A 16,296-nucleotide genomic window follows, 5' to 3' on the forward strand; every position below is an offset into this window, starting at 1 on the left:
TGAAGCTGAAAATAAAAAATACTGATTGCCTCTCTGTTTTCCTGCAGACAAGTTTTTATCCCTGAAATAGAGAGAAGCTCTTTAAAGAGATGTTTACTTAAGCTGTGTACCAGTTTGGGTGATGTGTATATTGTAAAAAAAACTGCCAGTAACCTGTAAAAATGAGGCAAGAACCTACTTTCATGCAGAGCTTCCTGAACTATATCTGACATTCAAGCAATGCAGGTCTGGATCCTGAGGCTCTCTTATTTTAGCTGTTGAGATGGGAGGGCAGTTTCCCCCTGAGCTTTGTGCTGTGCCACATAGCTGAAAGTGAGGGTACACAGGGTCTTCTTACCATATGTGACCTGCTTCGTGGAGCACAGAGGGTCCAGGAGGTGACATCATCTTGGCACACCTGAGTTATCCATATCTTGGTTTAATGATCATCTTTAGAGACTTTTATGGAAGTGGTTTTGTTTATTTAATTTGAAAATCTCTAACGTGTAGCTCTGCCTCATCCAAAAATTACAGAGGCCTAGATACCAGCCAAACACAGAGGGTTTCTAATAGCTGGGAGGGTTGCAGTGGAAGTGGTTAGCAGCAGGAGCCAGGTAACCTACATTCCAACAAGAGGAAGTTTTAGATTTAAAGGAGTTCTGATAAACAAGGGTTTGATGCGCTGCTTCAGCCAACTGCAAATGCAGTAGGCACTAATGATGACATTCATTATTTAACCTAATTTTTCTTTATATTCTTCCATTTTCCAGTGACCACCTAGGTTTCCAGATACGTGTTTTTAAATGAGATGATACATAAGGACAGCAGAGCATAGAAGCAGTAGGTGTCTCGGAACTTAAAGCAGTATCTGATCTGTTGTGTACCCTGGCTTTTTGAAACGAACATGTAATGCTTTGCAGTCAAGCTTTTCAGAGGATTGCTGTTGTCATCTTTCCTCTCTGTAAAAGCCCCTCTGCTCCCGACACTTTAATTGCACTGTTCCCTAAATGAGGCACTGCAGAGTGCTAATGTGTGAGCCTGAGCGACAACACACTCTTTTCACAGAGCTTTTGCCCTTGATCGTGAATGTAACAGAGCACGTACCTTAAAAATAACTGGAGATTCAAGGGGAATCGCTACACTTATCCTCTTGCATAAGGTTTGTTGACACAGGGATCCTTCAACAGTAACTCATATTCTCTCACTGGGAATAATAAGCATCGCAATTAGTGAAGTAGTTGATAACTGCGTGGTTGGGGAGGACAGCAGAGGCATTTCTCTGTATGTGGAAGCGGAGTGTTCAGTGTCCACATGGTCTAAAGCAGACAAAAAAAAAAAAAAAAAGGCTTGAAATCCTCCCTGCAGCCTCCCTTCTTGCGAGCTGCCCCTCCGGCTTCTCCAAGACCAGGCGGCAGGATGTTTTTATTCCCTACGGGGCCATTCCCCCTCGCTTTCTCCCGGGAGCTGGGCACAGCCGGCAGCCCCGCGGGAGCGGAGTTTGGGGGCGAGGGCTGGCGGAGCTGATGTCAGCGCCGGGCGGCGGGAGCGATTGGGCTGCGGGAGACTTTGCAGCAGCAAATCCGCCCCCCTCGCCCCCCTCCCCCCCACGCCCGCACCGTCGGCTTCAAAGCGGCCGGTGCCCAGCAACTCGCAGAGGTGCGAAAAGTGGGCGCGGGGCCGGCAGAGCCGCGGCGGCGCCCCCGGGCATCGCCCCGGCCGGGCCCGGCACGTCGGGGCGGAGGCGCGACCCTTGCGCGGCGGCAACGCCGAGCGGAGCCCGGGCACAGCCCCGGCACACCCCGCCGGCCCGACCCACCGCACTATAAAAGCCGCCTCCGGAACGAGGAGAAACTCCGCGGGAGGAGAGCGCGTTGGCGCGGCGCTGCTGGCTGAGGTAGCGGCATGACATCCGTCCTGGGCAGCGGCAGGGCGTCGGGAGCGCCGAGCGGGCAGCTGAGATGCAAGTCCAAGAGAAGGAGGAGGAGGAGATCAAAGAGGAAAGGTAAGAGAGATGTAATTTTCTTGTTGTTTTCTTTTCCCGCTCTGTCCGCCCGCCACCTGCGCGGCATCGGCTGCTCGCAGCTCCATTGTCAGCGCCCGGCGCCCGCCGGCAGGAGCCCCGCGCTGCCCCGACGGCCGGGCCGGGCCCTGCGGTGCCCGCTCGGGGCCAGCCGGGGACGGCAGCGGCTGCCGCTGCCCCGCGGCCGGGCACGGCTCGCTGCCCTCCCTGCCTTGTGCCGGCCCGCGGCTGAACCCACGGGAGGGGGCTCGGCAGGCCCCGTCCGGGACAGCGCGGTGCAGCGGGGCCGTCCCGGGGCTCCGGCAGCCCCGGCCTGCCCCGGCCGGGCGCGGTGCCCGCCGCTCCCGCCTCAGCGCGGAGCCCGCCCGTGCCCGCGGGCAGGAGGTGCCGAGCCCGGGCGGAGCGCGGCGCGGAGCCCCCCGGCGCTGTTCGGCCCTCCGAACTACCGCTTCTCGCCTTCTCTAGACGAGGTCCGCCAAGTTTTTCTGGTTCGGTGCTGTTCCCCGTCCGTGAGCGAGCCCTGCTTAGGAAGGCGCTAATTGCCGTAAGCAGGAAAAGTGAAGCTACAGGATGTCATTGTGACAGGGAATATGCCCTAGATAACAGCTCTTCGCAAGGCTGTCTTGCTTTCTCCTGTAGAGGGGATGAGACACTACCGCCTGATTTTCGATGTTTTGCCTGAAAAAGACGAAGTTAACTGGCTGTGAGCACTTTAAAGTAAATAAACTGATACGAGGAGCAGAGTGCCAGAGATGCCCAGCTGCAAGGCATTCAGCTGCAGAGATGTGAAGTCCGAGTGTTTATCCAAGCAGTAAATATAATCTAAAATGTAATTATGATCTCTATGTGGTACTCACACAAGTTTTATTCAGCTAGCACTCAAGCTGATGTTCTGGATACGCTGTTTCTCCTTCAGATTCTAGAAAACCTAATTTATAGGTGCCATTAGCTAAGTGTCTCTTAATTATTGATTAAGTCAGTAAGTGCGGTATTTGATAACTTTTTAGAAAGGTGTCAAAGCAGCTTTTGTATAGTGGCTGGTGAAAACGGGCCAAATGCTAGGCTGTGCCATTTGGTTGTCAATATTTTTACTTTCATCTGTTAACTGTCTGTATTCAAAATCATAGTAACAAATAGTGACCTGCACACAAGTAGAAAGAACAGATATGCAGATATATCAGGACTTAGAGTAACTGTGCAACCTCAAGTTGTTACTCTGGGTTTTTAGCAGGTTATAACACCTGGTGAGAAAGGCTGCCTTTTACTTGGCATTACAGAATAAATTTTAAAACTCTCAGGAAGGAGTGCTTGCATACTCAGTTCCCTTTAAATTTCACTGTAATCAAGTTGTGCTCTGCAGACTTCTTTATGCTGATTTGTTCTAGCAAAACTACTTTTCTACGGAATTGCAAACTTAGCCTAGCTTTAGCGACCTGTACTTGGCCGGGAGAAAAGAATAAAACATTAATCTATGCAATGGAGGAAAAGTACTCAGTTCAATTTTGTTTTTAAGAGCAGACAAAAGTTAGGGTTTCAACAAGACTTTTCTGATGCATCCTCTTTTGCTTTGTTTTGCCAAAACAAGGTGGAAGTTGAATGTCTTAAACAAACATGAGAACTTGCTCAACAATAGCTTGGTAGCTGTCAGCGATTTGCAGAATGCACAGCTGGAGGTGCATGGCATTCTAGAAAGTGCTTAACTGACCAACATCCATAAGAATGTGCATTTGAAGTATTCATTTTTGTTTATTCTTCTAAATGTGCTGTTTGTAACCACTTTTCAAATAATGTAGTTGGTTAATATTACAGACTTGTATTCATATTATTTTGGGTTTCCTCTCTTTGTAATCACAATATACATTCACAAAAATACACATTCCTATGAAATCGTGCTGGCCAAAAGAATTCCTGTAACTTAAGGCATGCCCTGTATAAAACCTGTTGGATTTTACTATTATGCTATTTTATTTAGTGACTTTTTATTATTATTATTTTTATGGTATCTCATAAGCAGGCGTTGCTTAACAAACAGATTATTCAGGAAACTAGTCAAGAAAATGTTTTTAGGCTACTAAATTACTATTTTTTAATGAGAATTATTGTGGGCTCCACTATTTTGCAGGTTTGATCTGTTTAAAAGATTGTGAGAGTCTTTGCAGAGAGTTAGACCAAAGACACTTGCTTTTAACTATTCACCAGCACATATCTTATAGCAGGAATGCTTTTTTAGCATTTTTAACTGCTTTAAAGTATGTAACTAGGCACTTATGTTTACACATTCATACAAAGGATATGAGTAGGCAAAGAAATTCACTATAGTCTTAAATTTAAATTGAGTATTACACAAAGTAGGGAACTCAATTTCTCTGTCACATCCCCACTCCTTAAGGATATGGACTCAACAAATTATTTATACAACTTACTATATTTTATTATACATGTTATGTATGAACTGTGCTTAAAACCAGATTGAGACATTGCCTAACAGAATATCTAGGAAGGTACAGCAGTAGAAACAATTATTGTTCTCTATTTACTAGTGTTGCTTATTTGCTCTGTTTTACTTTTCATGTTTTCAGTCATCTCTTTGCTCTGGTTAGTGTGAATTATAAATTTGTGTGTATGGGTATAGCACTTCACTCCATTTCTTTTATACCTGGATGCTCTGTTTTAGGAGTTTCCTGGGGGCAGAAAGCAAGTTCATGCAAGGAAAGCAAACAGCTTTCTCTGAATAGCTGAATTTCCTTGTGCATTTGGCCTAAAAACAAATAAATAGAAAACACATGCAGTAAGAGTCAGAGAGAGAATTTCCATATATGCAAATCAAGCACTGAAAAGTGTAGGACACTGAAAATTATTCCAGTGTACAATATAATGGTCCAGTAATTAATTTGCATGCATCTTATTTTCATGCTTATGGAATCCAGCAACCCTTTCGGTAAGATCCTGCCTTAACAATAAATATCTATGTAATGAATATCATATTGCAAACATAGACATACAGAGTGATTTTATTCAGTTTTACACTCTATGCAGAATGTGTGTTAAAAAGTTAAAATGTGGATATTTAGACCTGTTTGTTAAATTAGTATAGGTAATATATTTTCATTGTCATTTAGAACAGTATGATAACTCCCAGTGGGAAGTAAATATCTTAATTTTTCAAAGATGTGATGAAAAATAAATATGGATGCTTGACAGATTATCTTCATACTAATTTCATGTGGCAGCAGTAATAGATATTTTACATTTTCCTCTCTGTTTGCTTGGTTTTGAGTTGTCGGAGGTATTTTTTTTTCTAATGGGTGTATATAAAATGATCAGATGAGAGAAAATTGTTTTTTATTAATTTAGAGAAATCTATTTAAAATTTTAGGGCTTTATAGGTGGTTACAGTGTTTGTGGGTTCCTGTGTTTTCTCAGGGCTCTGGAATATGGCAGAGTACTGGCAGAACTCAGCACAACGGCCTCAGCACAGCCTGTGCCCATTTCATAGCCTGTGGTATAGATTTTGAAAAGAAGGCTTGTTTTCCCAGATAAGTCATTACAAGTAGACCAAACAAAAGCAGAGTTGCCATTTACTGATAATACTAAAAAGGCCACACTTCAGCAGCCTCCAGCAACTGCTTAGGAATCAACACACAGAAAGAAAGTATGAAATAGAGGATTGGATAGATAACGCTTCTGAGTTATTTTCCAGTGTAAGACAACAAATAAGCCACGTTATTTGCGATGCTGTTTATAGGGCTACTGAGTGAAGTTAATTACTGGAAGCAGGAGGCCATCAGGTATCCCTGATGTGGTAGAAAGCCATGGTCAGAGTTGCTGCTGCTACAATGGGACTTGAAATAACAGTTGACAGAATAAACTAAATAAGGGCAGCAAGTGGGTGAGAGAGGCAAAATGATTGTGAAACGAAATTCCATGAAAAATTAATGAAACAGAAAGATTGTGCTGAAGATGAAGGGAGGAAACCAGCTTGGTTCTTCATCATCCTGCAATGCCAAAGTAATAAATGAGCGTGTTTCATCTTGGCGAGGTTCAGGGACACAACTCCTTCCCCACAAAAGGATTGTGTTGTGCTTCATGATGTGTTCCGCTTATCTCGTGCACTGACAGCTCGAGAGGAAGGGAATGGATTTGGTGATAAAATTAAATTGATTAAACCTTTATCCATCATCTAATTTGGTAGCTTTCTTTTTTCTTTCCTTTTTTACTATTACCTCCGATTTCTAGTGATCCGTGTAATGACAGCAATTTGAGATAGCATCAAGGACATTAGCTACGATGACTGAACTTAAATTTAGAATAAAAATATGGGATTCATGAGTCCATATCTAAATAGCAGATGATTAGGTTATAGCAGAGTTGTAACTTCCTTGCAACAGCATGTAATTGTGAGGACAATAGAATAGTGTATTTTACTTTCAAAGAGAACAGCATGTAATTGTGAGGACAATAGAATGGTGTATTTTACTTTCAAAGAGAACAAAATACTTCAACTTTATCTTGAAGTATTAATTATCTAAGTAGAAAAAGCACTGGTATGAGTATTGACCATGTCTTACATGACCAATAACACTTATTGTAATCTTTTACCTTTCTGAACACAGATACTGTCAGATGTTTTCCTTTCCTCGGTGGCAATATGCAGGCATGTAAAGCTAGTGGCAGAGAATCCTACTGTTGGAAATTACTTCATATTGCTTAAAATTTTGTAGTTTCTTGGTGACTTACATAGGAAAATTCTCCCATAAGGTGAGAGCTTTGCTTACAAGATCCAGTTTAAGTGGTATTAATGAAGTTTTTTAAAATACTTAAAGGCAGCCCTTTCTGAAGTGATACCCTACAAATGGAAAATGCTGCACTAAAAATTAAAGGTCGGATGAAATTGCCTTGTAAAATACAGAAGTTACTAAAGGTCTGTGCAAACTGTACTCTTAGGTTCCTTAAGCCAATCCCAAAAAAGAGAGCAAGAGGATATCTGCCTGATCTCTGTTAATTGTACTACTTTTGAATTACTGCTGGCCAATATTGTAAAGGTTTTGCACGTAGTAATGAACCTGAATTGATCCCTGTGTTTACAGCTAACTATCTCTACAACCTTTCAGGCAGTTTACCGTTTTCTCCGTGTAAGTGATTAGTTATCCAGACAAAAAAGGTTGATATGCATCAGTAGATAGATCATTCTCAAGGCATCTGTGATGAACTTGACATCTGCTGTGTAAAACAGCCTGTTTTGCCTGCAAATTATCTAAGTTCCACTAATAAAACGAAGCGCTTACCTTTCTGCTGTGGCTGACCTTTGTTCCCCGCTGTATGAATTTGAAACGAAGCAGCCAACTGCAGGAGTTTTACCAGCATATTGTGATATAGAACATATTGAAAAGACTGCTTTGTTAACTGGAGGAAGCAGCTTGTCAACCCATACTGATAGGCAACCCTCCCTGAGTCACGAAATAGCCAAATTTAATGCTTTAACAGAAAGCATTAAATGGATGGACTTATTGTCGTTCAATCAGTCTTGAATTTCTTGCTTCTTACAGCAGATTTGAAATATAAGGATGCATTTCTGGAGCCTGAATTAAAAATACACACTCCGGACTAAGGACTGGACATTGCCACGGCTGGTTTAATGAAAATCTGCGCTAAGCAAAGCGTGATAACAGGGGAAGCACGGAGCAGGGCTGAGTGCGTAAAGAGCAGGACGGCTAATATTGAAGATATTACTGTGACATTAATGAATGAAAGGTGTATTTTCACTGAGTATATTCTGTTTCGTTCTGGCTGTTCCAGCTCCCAAATGTGTACTAGAAATAGTGAGGATTCAGAGACATATGGCAAAAGGGATTAGAGATGTGTAAAATTTCGGTAGAAAAAAATTGATAAGATTTATATTGTTTACTTTGGAGATAAACATAAGAAAGGATCCAGTAAAATCATATTAAAGAAGAAAGATTATAAACAAGGTAAACAGGCTACTCCAATTTGTTCCTGTTTTTTTTTTATTTACTGAGACAGAGGCCTTTAAGGAAGGAAAATTTCAGCATGTTTAATAGGAGTGGAAGGACCTTTTCTGTTGAGACTGTAGCTGGCCTGGGAAATTTGTTCATTCAAGGTATGGAAAAACAAAACTTACTTGTAGGGAGTTTGAGGTATTTGATTAGCTCAGCTGAGACTTGGGCTACTAAGTTTGATGCTCAATTCAGACTGTAGGCTTTGGCTTAGGGTAGGATACATTAAGAAGGATTTCATTTTTTTAATATGAGATATGAATCCTCTTTTTCAGGAAATTATCTGACTCCTGACTTGCTTGGATTAGGTGGAAAGGTGATTTGTAGGCAGTTTAATCGCTCCTGCTGGCTGTGAGGCTCTTTGCAGTCTCCTGTTTCCCCAGCTGAGGCCGTGGCGTGGCAGCAGTTCAGGGGTGACTTTCTGCTCGGCTTTGCGGCGGTGGCGGCGCACATCCCTCTGCCCTGTGCCTCCCAAAACCAGCAACACCACTGGGAGGAAGGCAGGCACGTTTCCCTGGAATATTCCTGACAGCCTTTAAGTCGCCTTCTTCTCTGTTCCCACTCAACGCCCTTCATGGTATATGTAAAAATAGACCGAAATTGAGACTGATTCCCAGTCTCTTACATTAATGCTGAAGTGAGGTTAGGATGATTACAATAAAAATGAATTCACCCCACCCATTTCTTATTCTCTTGAAAAAAAGAAACAAAAGGGTGGAATAAAAGGAGGTGGAAACAAATTTTACAAACACAAGATGAGTTGTTAAGCAGAAAAACCCCACAGGTACTGGCGTGACTGCCAGTGCATCGTCATCAGATGAATATTGTCATAGGGGATTATTACCCCTGCAAGCTAATCTGTGTTTTTGAAAGTGTTTCTGCTGGGTTCAGGTTTGGTCTCAATGCTAAACCAACCACTGTGTCTGATTTTGGAGCTGTGCCACTTGTGAGTGCTGTTTCTGAAACCAGCACTACATGCTGGTGGCATTTTTTGTGCGAGTCTGGAATGAGGAACGAGCAATAAGTACATCTCAGCAAAATATTTCATGCTAAAGTGTGACTTTTTTTTCCTCCATTTTTTGTTCCTTGCAAGAGAAATGGTGTTCAGAATTATTAACAAAATCGCCTTTCTCTAAATGCTAATGAAACATCAGTGTGAAGAGTCAAAGCTGCAGGGAAGTGTGGGAAGAAATAAGTAGAATTTGACAGATATTTTATCTCCATCTTCTTAGGGATTTACACACAACTGATTTTATGCACTTGCTTGCTTCTTGCCACTTCTCAGAGACTGTGAAATGACTATTTATTCCTTAAATAGTGGGATTTAACAAATGTAAAATGATGGTTTTCAAGCCAACTGTAATAATGTGTTACCTTTGTATAAAGCCTAATTCTGCTGCCCCAACTCAGAGTAAAATTGAAACTTCTCAGTATCAATCAGAGTAGCAGAACTGTTTCTATGTACATTTATGTCTGTGCCTTAATATAGAGGTACATATATACATTTTTGTGTGAAATATAGTAGTCCAGTTGTATGAAGTAAATGACTGTAATAAAGTCCAGGTTATATTAGACAAAGAGTCTTAAAGCCTGTAGAGTTCAAATTATATAAAGAATTTTTATATTCCATTGAAGTATTTTGTTTAGTGATGTAAAAATAAAATACTCCTTTATCATTTGTGTTTATTCACATGCATTCATCCATCCAGACTGTATGAGTTGGTAATTTTAAAAATATATGTATAAAAATTCTCATAGTTTTTGTGTATGATCTTTCTCTGTGCAATAACAGTCATCTTACAGACAAATCACAAAGGCACAACTGCACAAGGATTATGATTTTTATAGAGTGAGAATAAATGAAAGACTTCTTACAAGGCAGACTTCTTAGTATATTCCCACATTCTATTTGTGTAGGTATATTTTTGAGTAGCTAAGTAATTCAGCATGGTGAAGACAGGTGTGTATCCTGATAATACTCTTATCAGGAAACTCCAAACCTTTACCAAAAAGATGAGTTTGTTCTTAAGTTTCTTTGTGTGCTGATCTTTCTCCAGCTGAATCCTACAGAAGGACAGAGCAGAAGCCAACTTTGAACTCGTGCTCTTTACTGCATCCATGCCAGCAGCCCTGCCACAAACCACCAGACAAAATGCCCAAGACTTCTTGAACAAAACTCACCCAAAATTAACTTTCATTAGCTGATTCCCAGGTTGTAATTTCCCTTCTTCCTGACAACCATGAGTTGCTATTTACACGTCCATATAAATGGTGATTTTGGGAAGCAGGCTTCTGTGGTCGGCAGTGCCTCATTGTTGAGCAGCACAGACAGTAATTAAATTGGAGCTCAGCTCTTGCTGCTTGTGGATTTAGGAGTTTAAAACAAACAGTACAAAAAGGGAATGTTCTTTAATACTACTTGACTGCAGGTTTCTTCTACTTGCAAGTGCTTCAAAGATTATTGATTGACCTGTGTTTAGCATTTATTTATGCTAAAGCATCTGATGCGTGTCTGTTGTAAAATCTGTTGTTTCTAAAATCAAGATACTTGACTTGTTTGCAATTCACATTTATAATGATCAGTTTTTACAACTAATTCTGTGCCCCCAAAGAGGACTTTTTCCTTCAACTGCAATCCATAAGCACGAGACATTTGATGCTGTGGTTTTTGGTGGGTTTTTGTGGTTTTGGGTTGTTGGTTTTTTTAATAAAACTGTTTCACTGTGCAAATCCTTTAAATTTCCTACACAAGAAGAGGGAATATACAACAGTTTTCAAGGATGAATGTGAAGCATTTCACTTCTGCCAGAACAAGTCAAAAGCTAGTCTTTCTAGGTTAGCTTGTACCCTCATATTCTTTTAAAAGGAGACTTTATCTCTGCATTCATTTTGTTAAAAAAAAAAAAAAGAATTCTGAAATCTTTTTATGTTACAGCACAAGGTGTAAACTTACAAGGTAAAGGCAGTATGTTACTGACAGGGCCAGTTACCAGAAGATGGTTGTTAGGTGTCAAAGAGCCTGGGGATTTAAAAGTATGTACAGTTTTTGAGTAGTCAGAAATCTTACAGTCTTGTGCAGTTAGAAGTCTGGTTTGTAAGAGAAGCAGCTTAACAGAACACTATTTTATAGTCTGGTTAACCCGGGCACATTTTTAAGCAAGTGATGCATTCTGCTTAAATGTAGTAAGAAGCCATAGACAAAGATGTTGTGTCAGATTTTCCTGAAGGCTAACACTGAATTCCTTATTAAATTTGTGCTTTTATGATGTAAGGCACATTGGACTATTTTTCCCTGACAATACTAAGATCATCCTTCTCTTAAAATAGTTCCAACTCATCCCAGACAGCAAGGATTCTTACTGCCCAGAGTTAATAAAAATGCATCATTGTAATCATGCTGGGTACATGTTCAAATGACATATGGAAGGTTATTAACTCTTACAGGCAGACAGGCCACATTCGCCCAGTTTCCGAGAGGGAAATTGAGTCAGACCAGCTAATGTGCTGCAGAATTAATTAGCAAGAGGCAGGAATGCAGGAGTCTGTCACTCCCCTCTGCAGTGTGCCACGAACCTGGCTCCGGTTCGTGCCAGTCCCTGCCGTGGCTGTGTCTCCTGGCCGGGTTTGTCCCTGTGTCACTGCCCGTGTGACACGGCAGTCCCTGCGAGCCCTGGTTCCAGGGGAGCCTGTGCCAGGCTCCGGAGCTGGCAGCGGAGCGGGAGATCCCTGCCTGCCAGGCAGCCTGAGCAGAGCATGGCACCGCGGTTCTGCCTGCTGGCCTTGGAAAGAGGAGGGCTCTGTGTTTGCTTATCTGTTCTGTATGTAAACAAAGGCGTGGGATCTGCTTCTTTGGTGGTGTTAAATCACATTTGCTCTTCAGCTTCTGCAGGGCTTTCGATTTCTCCCAGAATGGCTTGTTATAGGTGCTGAGGGTGAGGTTTCTGTGTAGCTAAGTTGACATTTAAAAGGCAACTCTTTCTTCAGTATTAAGCAGCACATTGTGGACAAGTCTACGGAATAACCACAATAATTCCAATTTTGTAATACACATTGCTTCCTTCAGATGCTGCAAGAATTTGCTTATGGGATTCATTGAAACTGTTACGGATTCATTTTTTAAAAATGAGATTTATCCTTTTAGATTTAATTTCACAAGGATTAAATACTAATTTCTAGATTGCATCACTTTAATTTCCATTAAGAATCATAGTAACAGTCCCTACATTTGTACCTTGCCTGTAGTTCATCAATTTAGTTTATGCGCGAGCTCTTCAGAAGACCAAAAAACTATTCCACTTTAGCTAAAACCACTCTAAATTCTCTCTGGTCTTCAACAATAATTCTTTGACTAAAGTGGGGTGGGTACATCTTAAGATGAAAAAAGAACCAAGCACTCATTTCTGAGTCCAGGAAAGTAATTTATAAAGATAAAAAAAAATTTAGAATCTTTTTCTCATACATTATTATCTTAATTTTTCCTCAAAATAATTGTCTCTGAAATTAACTGAAACCAAGCAGCAACAAATTACACTGGTTTGGGTGTTGCAGAATGCTGTTTTATCAGGAGAATGAATTAAACACTATAGAAGCCATCTCAATAATCACAAATTTTCTAAAAGATCACCCCTACAATAAAAGTGTATGTAACCCAGAAAATCCACATATTTGTGCTTTTTCAGTGTGTTTCTTATTTACCAAAGCACACATCTCTTTCTTCCCCTTTTTTTTTACTATCTTACTTCCCTTGTTTATATGCTCACCTACTGAAGCAGCTGCTATTCATACAAATTATGAAAAGGAAAGTATATATGAGATTGGTGCCTGGAGAGGACCAATAAATCATCAAAGGTCTTTGGGGTAACATATGGCCTTGGTTCAGAAAATCACTTCTTCAGTCATTCCATTGCTGCTCAGGAAAGCAGTAAATAATAAGTAACAAGATCTACGTACAAATGTGCTGGTGCTTAGGTTTTTTGTGAAATGAGAAACTGGATAAGAAGTTACTATTATTTTCCTGAAGATCTTCTACATACAAAAAAAAAAAAATCATAATGCATCTTCTTGCAGCATCTATTTCTTAGGGCTTGTTCTGTTTTAGCATATCTAAACTGATCTTGCTACAAGTTCCTGAGCTGACCAGATGTTTTTCTGACTCTGGGACATAAAGTTGGTCCCTGTACTGTTTAGGCAGAAAAGGGAGACAGCAAAAAGTCAAGATAAGAGGCTGAGACTATTCTTTTAATGGCCATTATAGCTAAAGCAATGTGTGCTTCATAGGCGGGCAGTTGACTGGGAAGAGTGGCTTGTTGATCTTGGTTAATTTTACAAATCTTGTTAGTCCTGGTTTCCAGTACTGTCAGAGTCTAGAACATCCCTCTGGCCACCCTGGAGGGTTTGGAGACCGGACAGGGGGGTCTGGGATCTGTACAAGGGGATCAACCATCCTCACACAGAGCCCAGGAGGACACTGCCTCTGATCCCTGGCCATGGGAGTGAATGCCCGCATTGTATGAAGAATCACAAGCTGAGAGAATTCAAAATAAGTAGTATTTAGTTTATCATAGAATGTAAATGTAGAATCTAGGATTTTTAGTATATGGGGTTGAAGAGACAAGATGGAGGAATTGGGGAGTGGCCCCTGTGCTCCTTGTTCTTGCTCTCGTCCCCCATTTTCTGCTGAGTTGGATTTTAGAGATTGGTTTAGAGTAGAAATGACATGTTACCATAGGTAGTAGGCATTGGTACAATTTTGTAAATAAAAAGTACGTTGTGGACAGTGGTTGGGTCAGGGGTACCGTACATAAGGTGCGGGGCTCTCTGATCCGCCCAGTCCTGCTGCGTGTCCTGCTCTGCTGGGGACACCTTGCAGAGCTGAGAAAGAACTAAGATAAGGTACCCTGCCAGGGAGGCCTGGCAGAGCTGAGAAAGAACTTAGATAAGGTACCCTGCCAGGGAGGCCTGGCAGAGCTGAGAAAGAACTTAGATAATGAAGAATAAACAACCTTGGAAACATGCACTGGCAGACTCAGCTTGTCGTCTCTAGCTCCGGTGTGAAACACTTAGGGCAAAGAGAAGACGAAAAACTTTATTACCTCTGGGAACAGCAACCCCAAGGAGACTCCCAGGGAACAGCAACCCTGGGGGAAAACCTTATTACCTTGGGGAGCAGCAACCCCAAGGAGAATCTCAGGGAAGAGCAACCCTGAGTACCCTTTTTGTTTCTGGCCTGCCCCATACCATTGTGTTGGAACTGCTGGTGTCAGGCACACACCTGCCTGTAGGTGCAGCCACGCACAGCCCTTGTGCAGGCAGGCAGGCAGCTGAATTTCCATCAGTCATTTCCCCTGCCCCAACAGGTGTCAGTGAGCCTGCACGTTGGGGAAGAGATGATGACTCACAGAAACCCACATGGCAGGAACTGACTTCTCAGTCAGAGTCAGCTCAGGCTGGGCAGGGAGGTGCAGTGCAGGTGGGCAGCACGCTAAGGGCACCAGGGGGTGTGATGCTCTCAGCACACCTCGGGCCAAAAGCTTGGCTTAAGGGTAGCACAAAAACATCTCCCTCGCCAAAGGTAGGAAACTGTTTCCATCAGCCCTCTCTAGCAGACAGCTTGCCTTTGCTGAATGTTGACAACATATTATATAAATTTCTCTGCAACAGCTTGTTTCAGAAACTTTCCCCAGTAATATAGATTAAGATAGAATTTGTTTTGACTGCTGTAATGCATATTCATTAGATAAAAGCCCAGACGATTACTATGATAGTTTCACTAACAGGTGGAGCATGTTTTAGGATTTGTTGGGCGTGGGATTTGCTGGAATAATCTCAAACAAATTTGGGGGATTATTTTTGTGATGAAAATAATTTTGTATGAAAAGTGAGAACTTAAGCAGATTTGAAGGTGATTTCATTATGTTTTTACATTAGTTTGCTCTTACAAATTTAAATCTAGAATAAGTTCATACTTTGAACAAATGAAGGTCTCTCAGGGCAAGCAATAAACCACACGAATAAATGGTACCTTCATAATATATCTTAGAATTGCATAAATGGTAAGCAAAGGTATTCTAACAGAACATCACTTTATTGTGTTCATGTTCCAAAATTAGAAAAGAACTAGAAATTATTCTTCTGTCATAACTCTCTATCATATCCACTTTCATCCATTAAAGTTATAGATTAATTTCAGTTGAGTAGGTAATATTACAGCAAATATGCATGCATCAATGTTGCTGAGAAGTTGCAAATGAAAGCACAATTCCCTTTTTCGTTTCCACTAGAATAAAGAGAAAAATTGAGAGCAGAATCAAGATGAAGATTGTAGGGGGAGCCTAATCATACCTTATTACATGGGAATCTGTTTTTTTGAGGAGCACCAGGACCTACAGCTTCTGGGACCTACATTGCATAGTACATTCTCCTGTGGGCAGTGACACTGTCTTCAGCATAGATTGATCTTGGTGATAATTTTTATAGGGATTTGGGTCATGATAACTGGCACTATCAGGAGTGGAGCACAGCCAAATTAGTTTCATAAAGCAAACAAGGAAGTTAAAACTGCACACTCAGGAAAGTAGCCTTAGTTCATCCCTACAGGACAGCATGAGACTTTAATGTTAAAGGAGATGTAAAAATACAGTTGCCTAGCACAGAAGTTAGCAGTCTAGACTCTCCATCTGTGTAATGCCTTGTAAGTATCAGGTAGCACTTCAGGATCCAACTTAGGCAGAAATCATCTTGTAAAAATGCTAATAATTTCTCTATGCTGCTTTGTTACAAATGGATCTTCAAAGCTATGAATGCATATGTTTATATTCAATTTCTATTTATATACTTAAGCACAGACTCTCTAGTACTATGCATATTAATGTGCCAATATGTGCTCCAGCAATGCCTGTGCATTCATATTTATATAAACGGCTGGACTCAATGCAGGTTTTGTCCTATGCTTCCTAAGCTTAGTTCTAACACCATATTTTTTTAAATAAACATTGAAACAAATTTCCAGGAATTCATGTAGTTCATAACATTGTCTTTTTGTTGTTGTAGTTGTATTTTAATTCTTAAGCACAAGTTTTTTATAAGCTGCATCATTTTCAGCTGCTTGTATACAGATGTTTCTGTGTTGACAGAGCTGCTTCCATACTCCCTCACCATCCTCCTTTGTCTTTCTTTTTTTCAGTGTGTTTTAATCATGCTCTCTAATCCCCCATACCATTGTAACTGATTAATTAGCAAACCTTCACTTTCAGGCTCTGATTTTTTCTCTTAGGCTCAGACCAT

General features: G+C 41.3%; 1 protein-coding gene across 1 annotated transcript in view; it reads left to right on the forward strand.

The window, feature by feature from the left end:
• The first annotated feature begins 583 nt into the window (after positions 1-583).
• ADARB2 (adenosine deaminase RNA specific B2 (inactive)) overlaps positions 584-16,296 on the forward strand; it is a 306,546-nt gene continuing 290,833 nt past the window's right edge. The window contains exon 1 of the mRNA XM_063415450.1: positions 584-1,981. Within this exon, the coding sequence (XP_063271520.1) occupies positions 1,882-1,981 (100 nt within the window). The 5' untranslated portion in view covers positions 584-1,881. The remainder of the gene's footprint in view (positions 1,982-16,296) is intronic.

Source organism: Prinia subflava, chromosome 1 (assembly GCF_021018805.1).
Source record: "Prinia subflava isolate CZ2003 ecotype Zambia chromosome 1, Cam_Psub_1.2, whole genome shotgun sequence".
In the NCBI taxonomy this organism is placed as follows: Eukaryota; Metazoa; Chordata; class Aves; order Passeriformes; family Cisticolidae; genus Prinia; species Prinia subflava.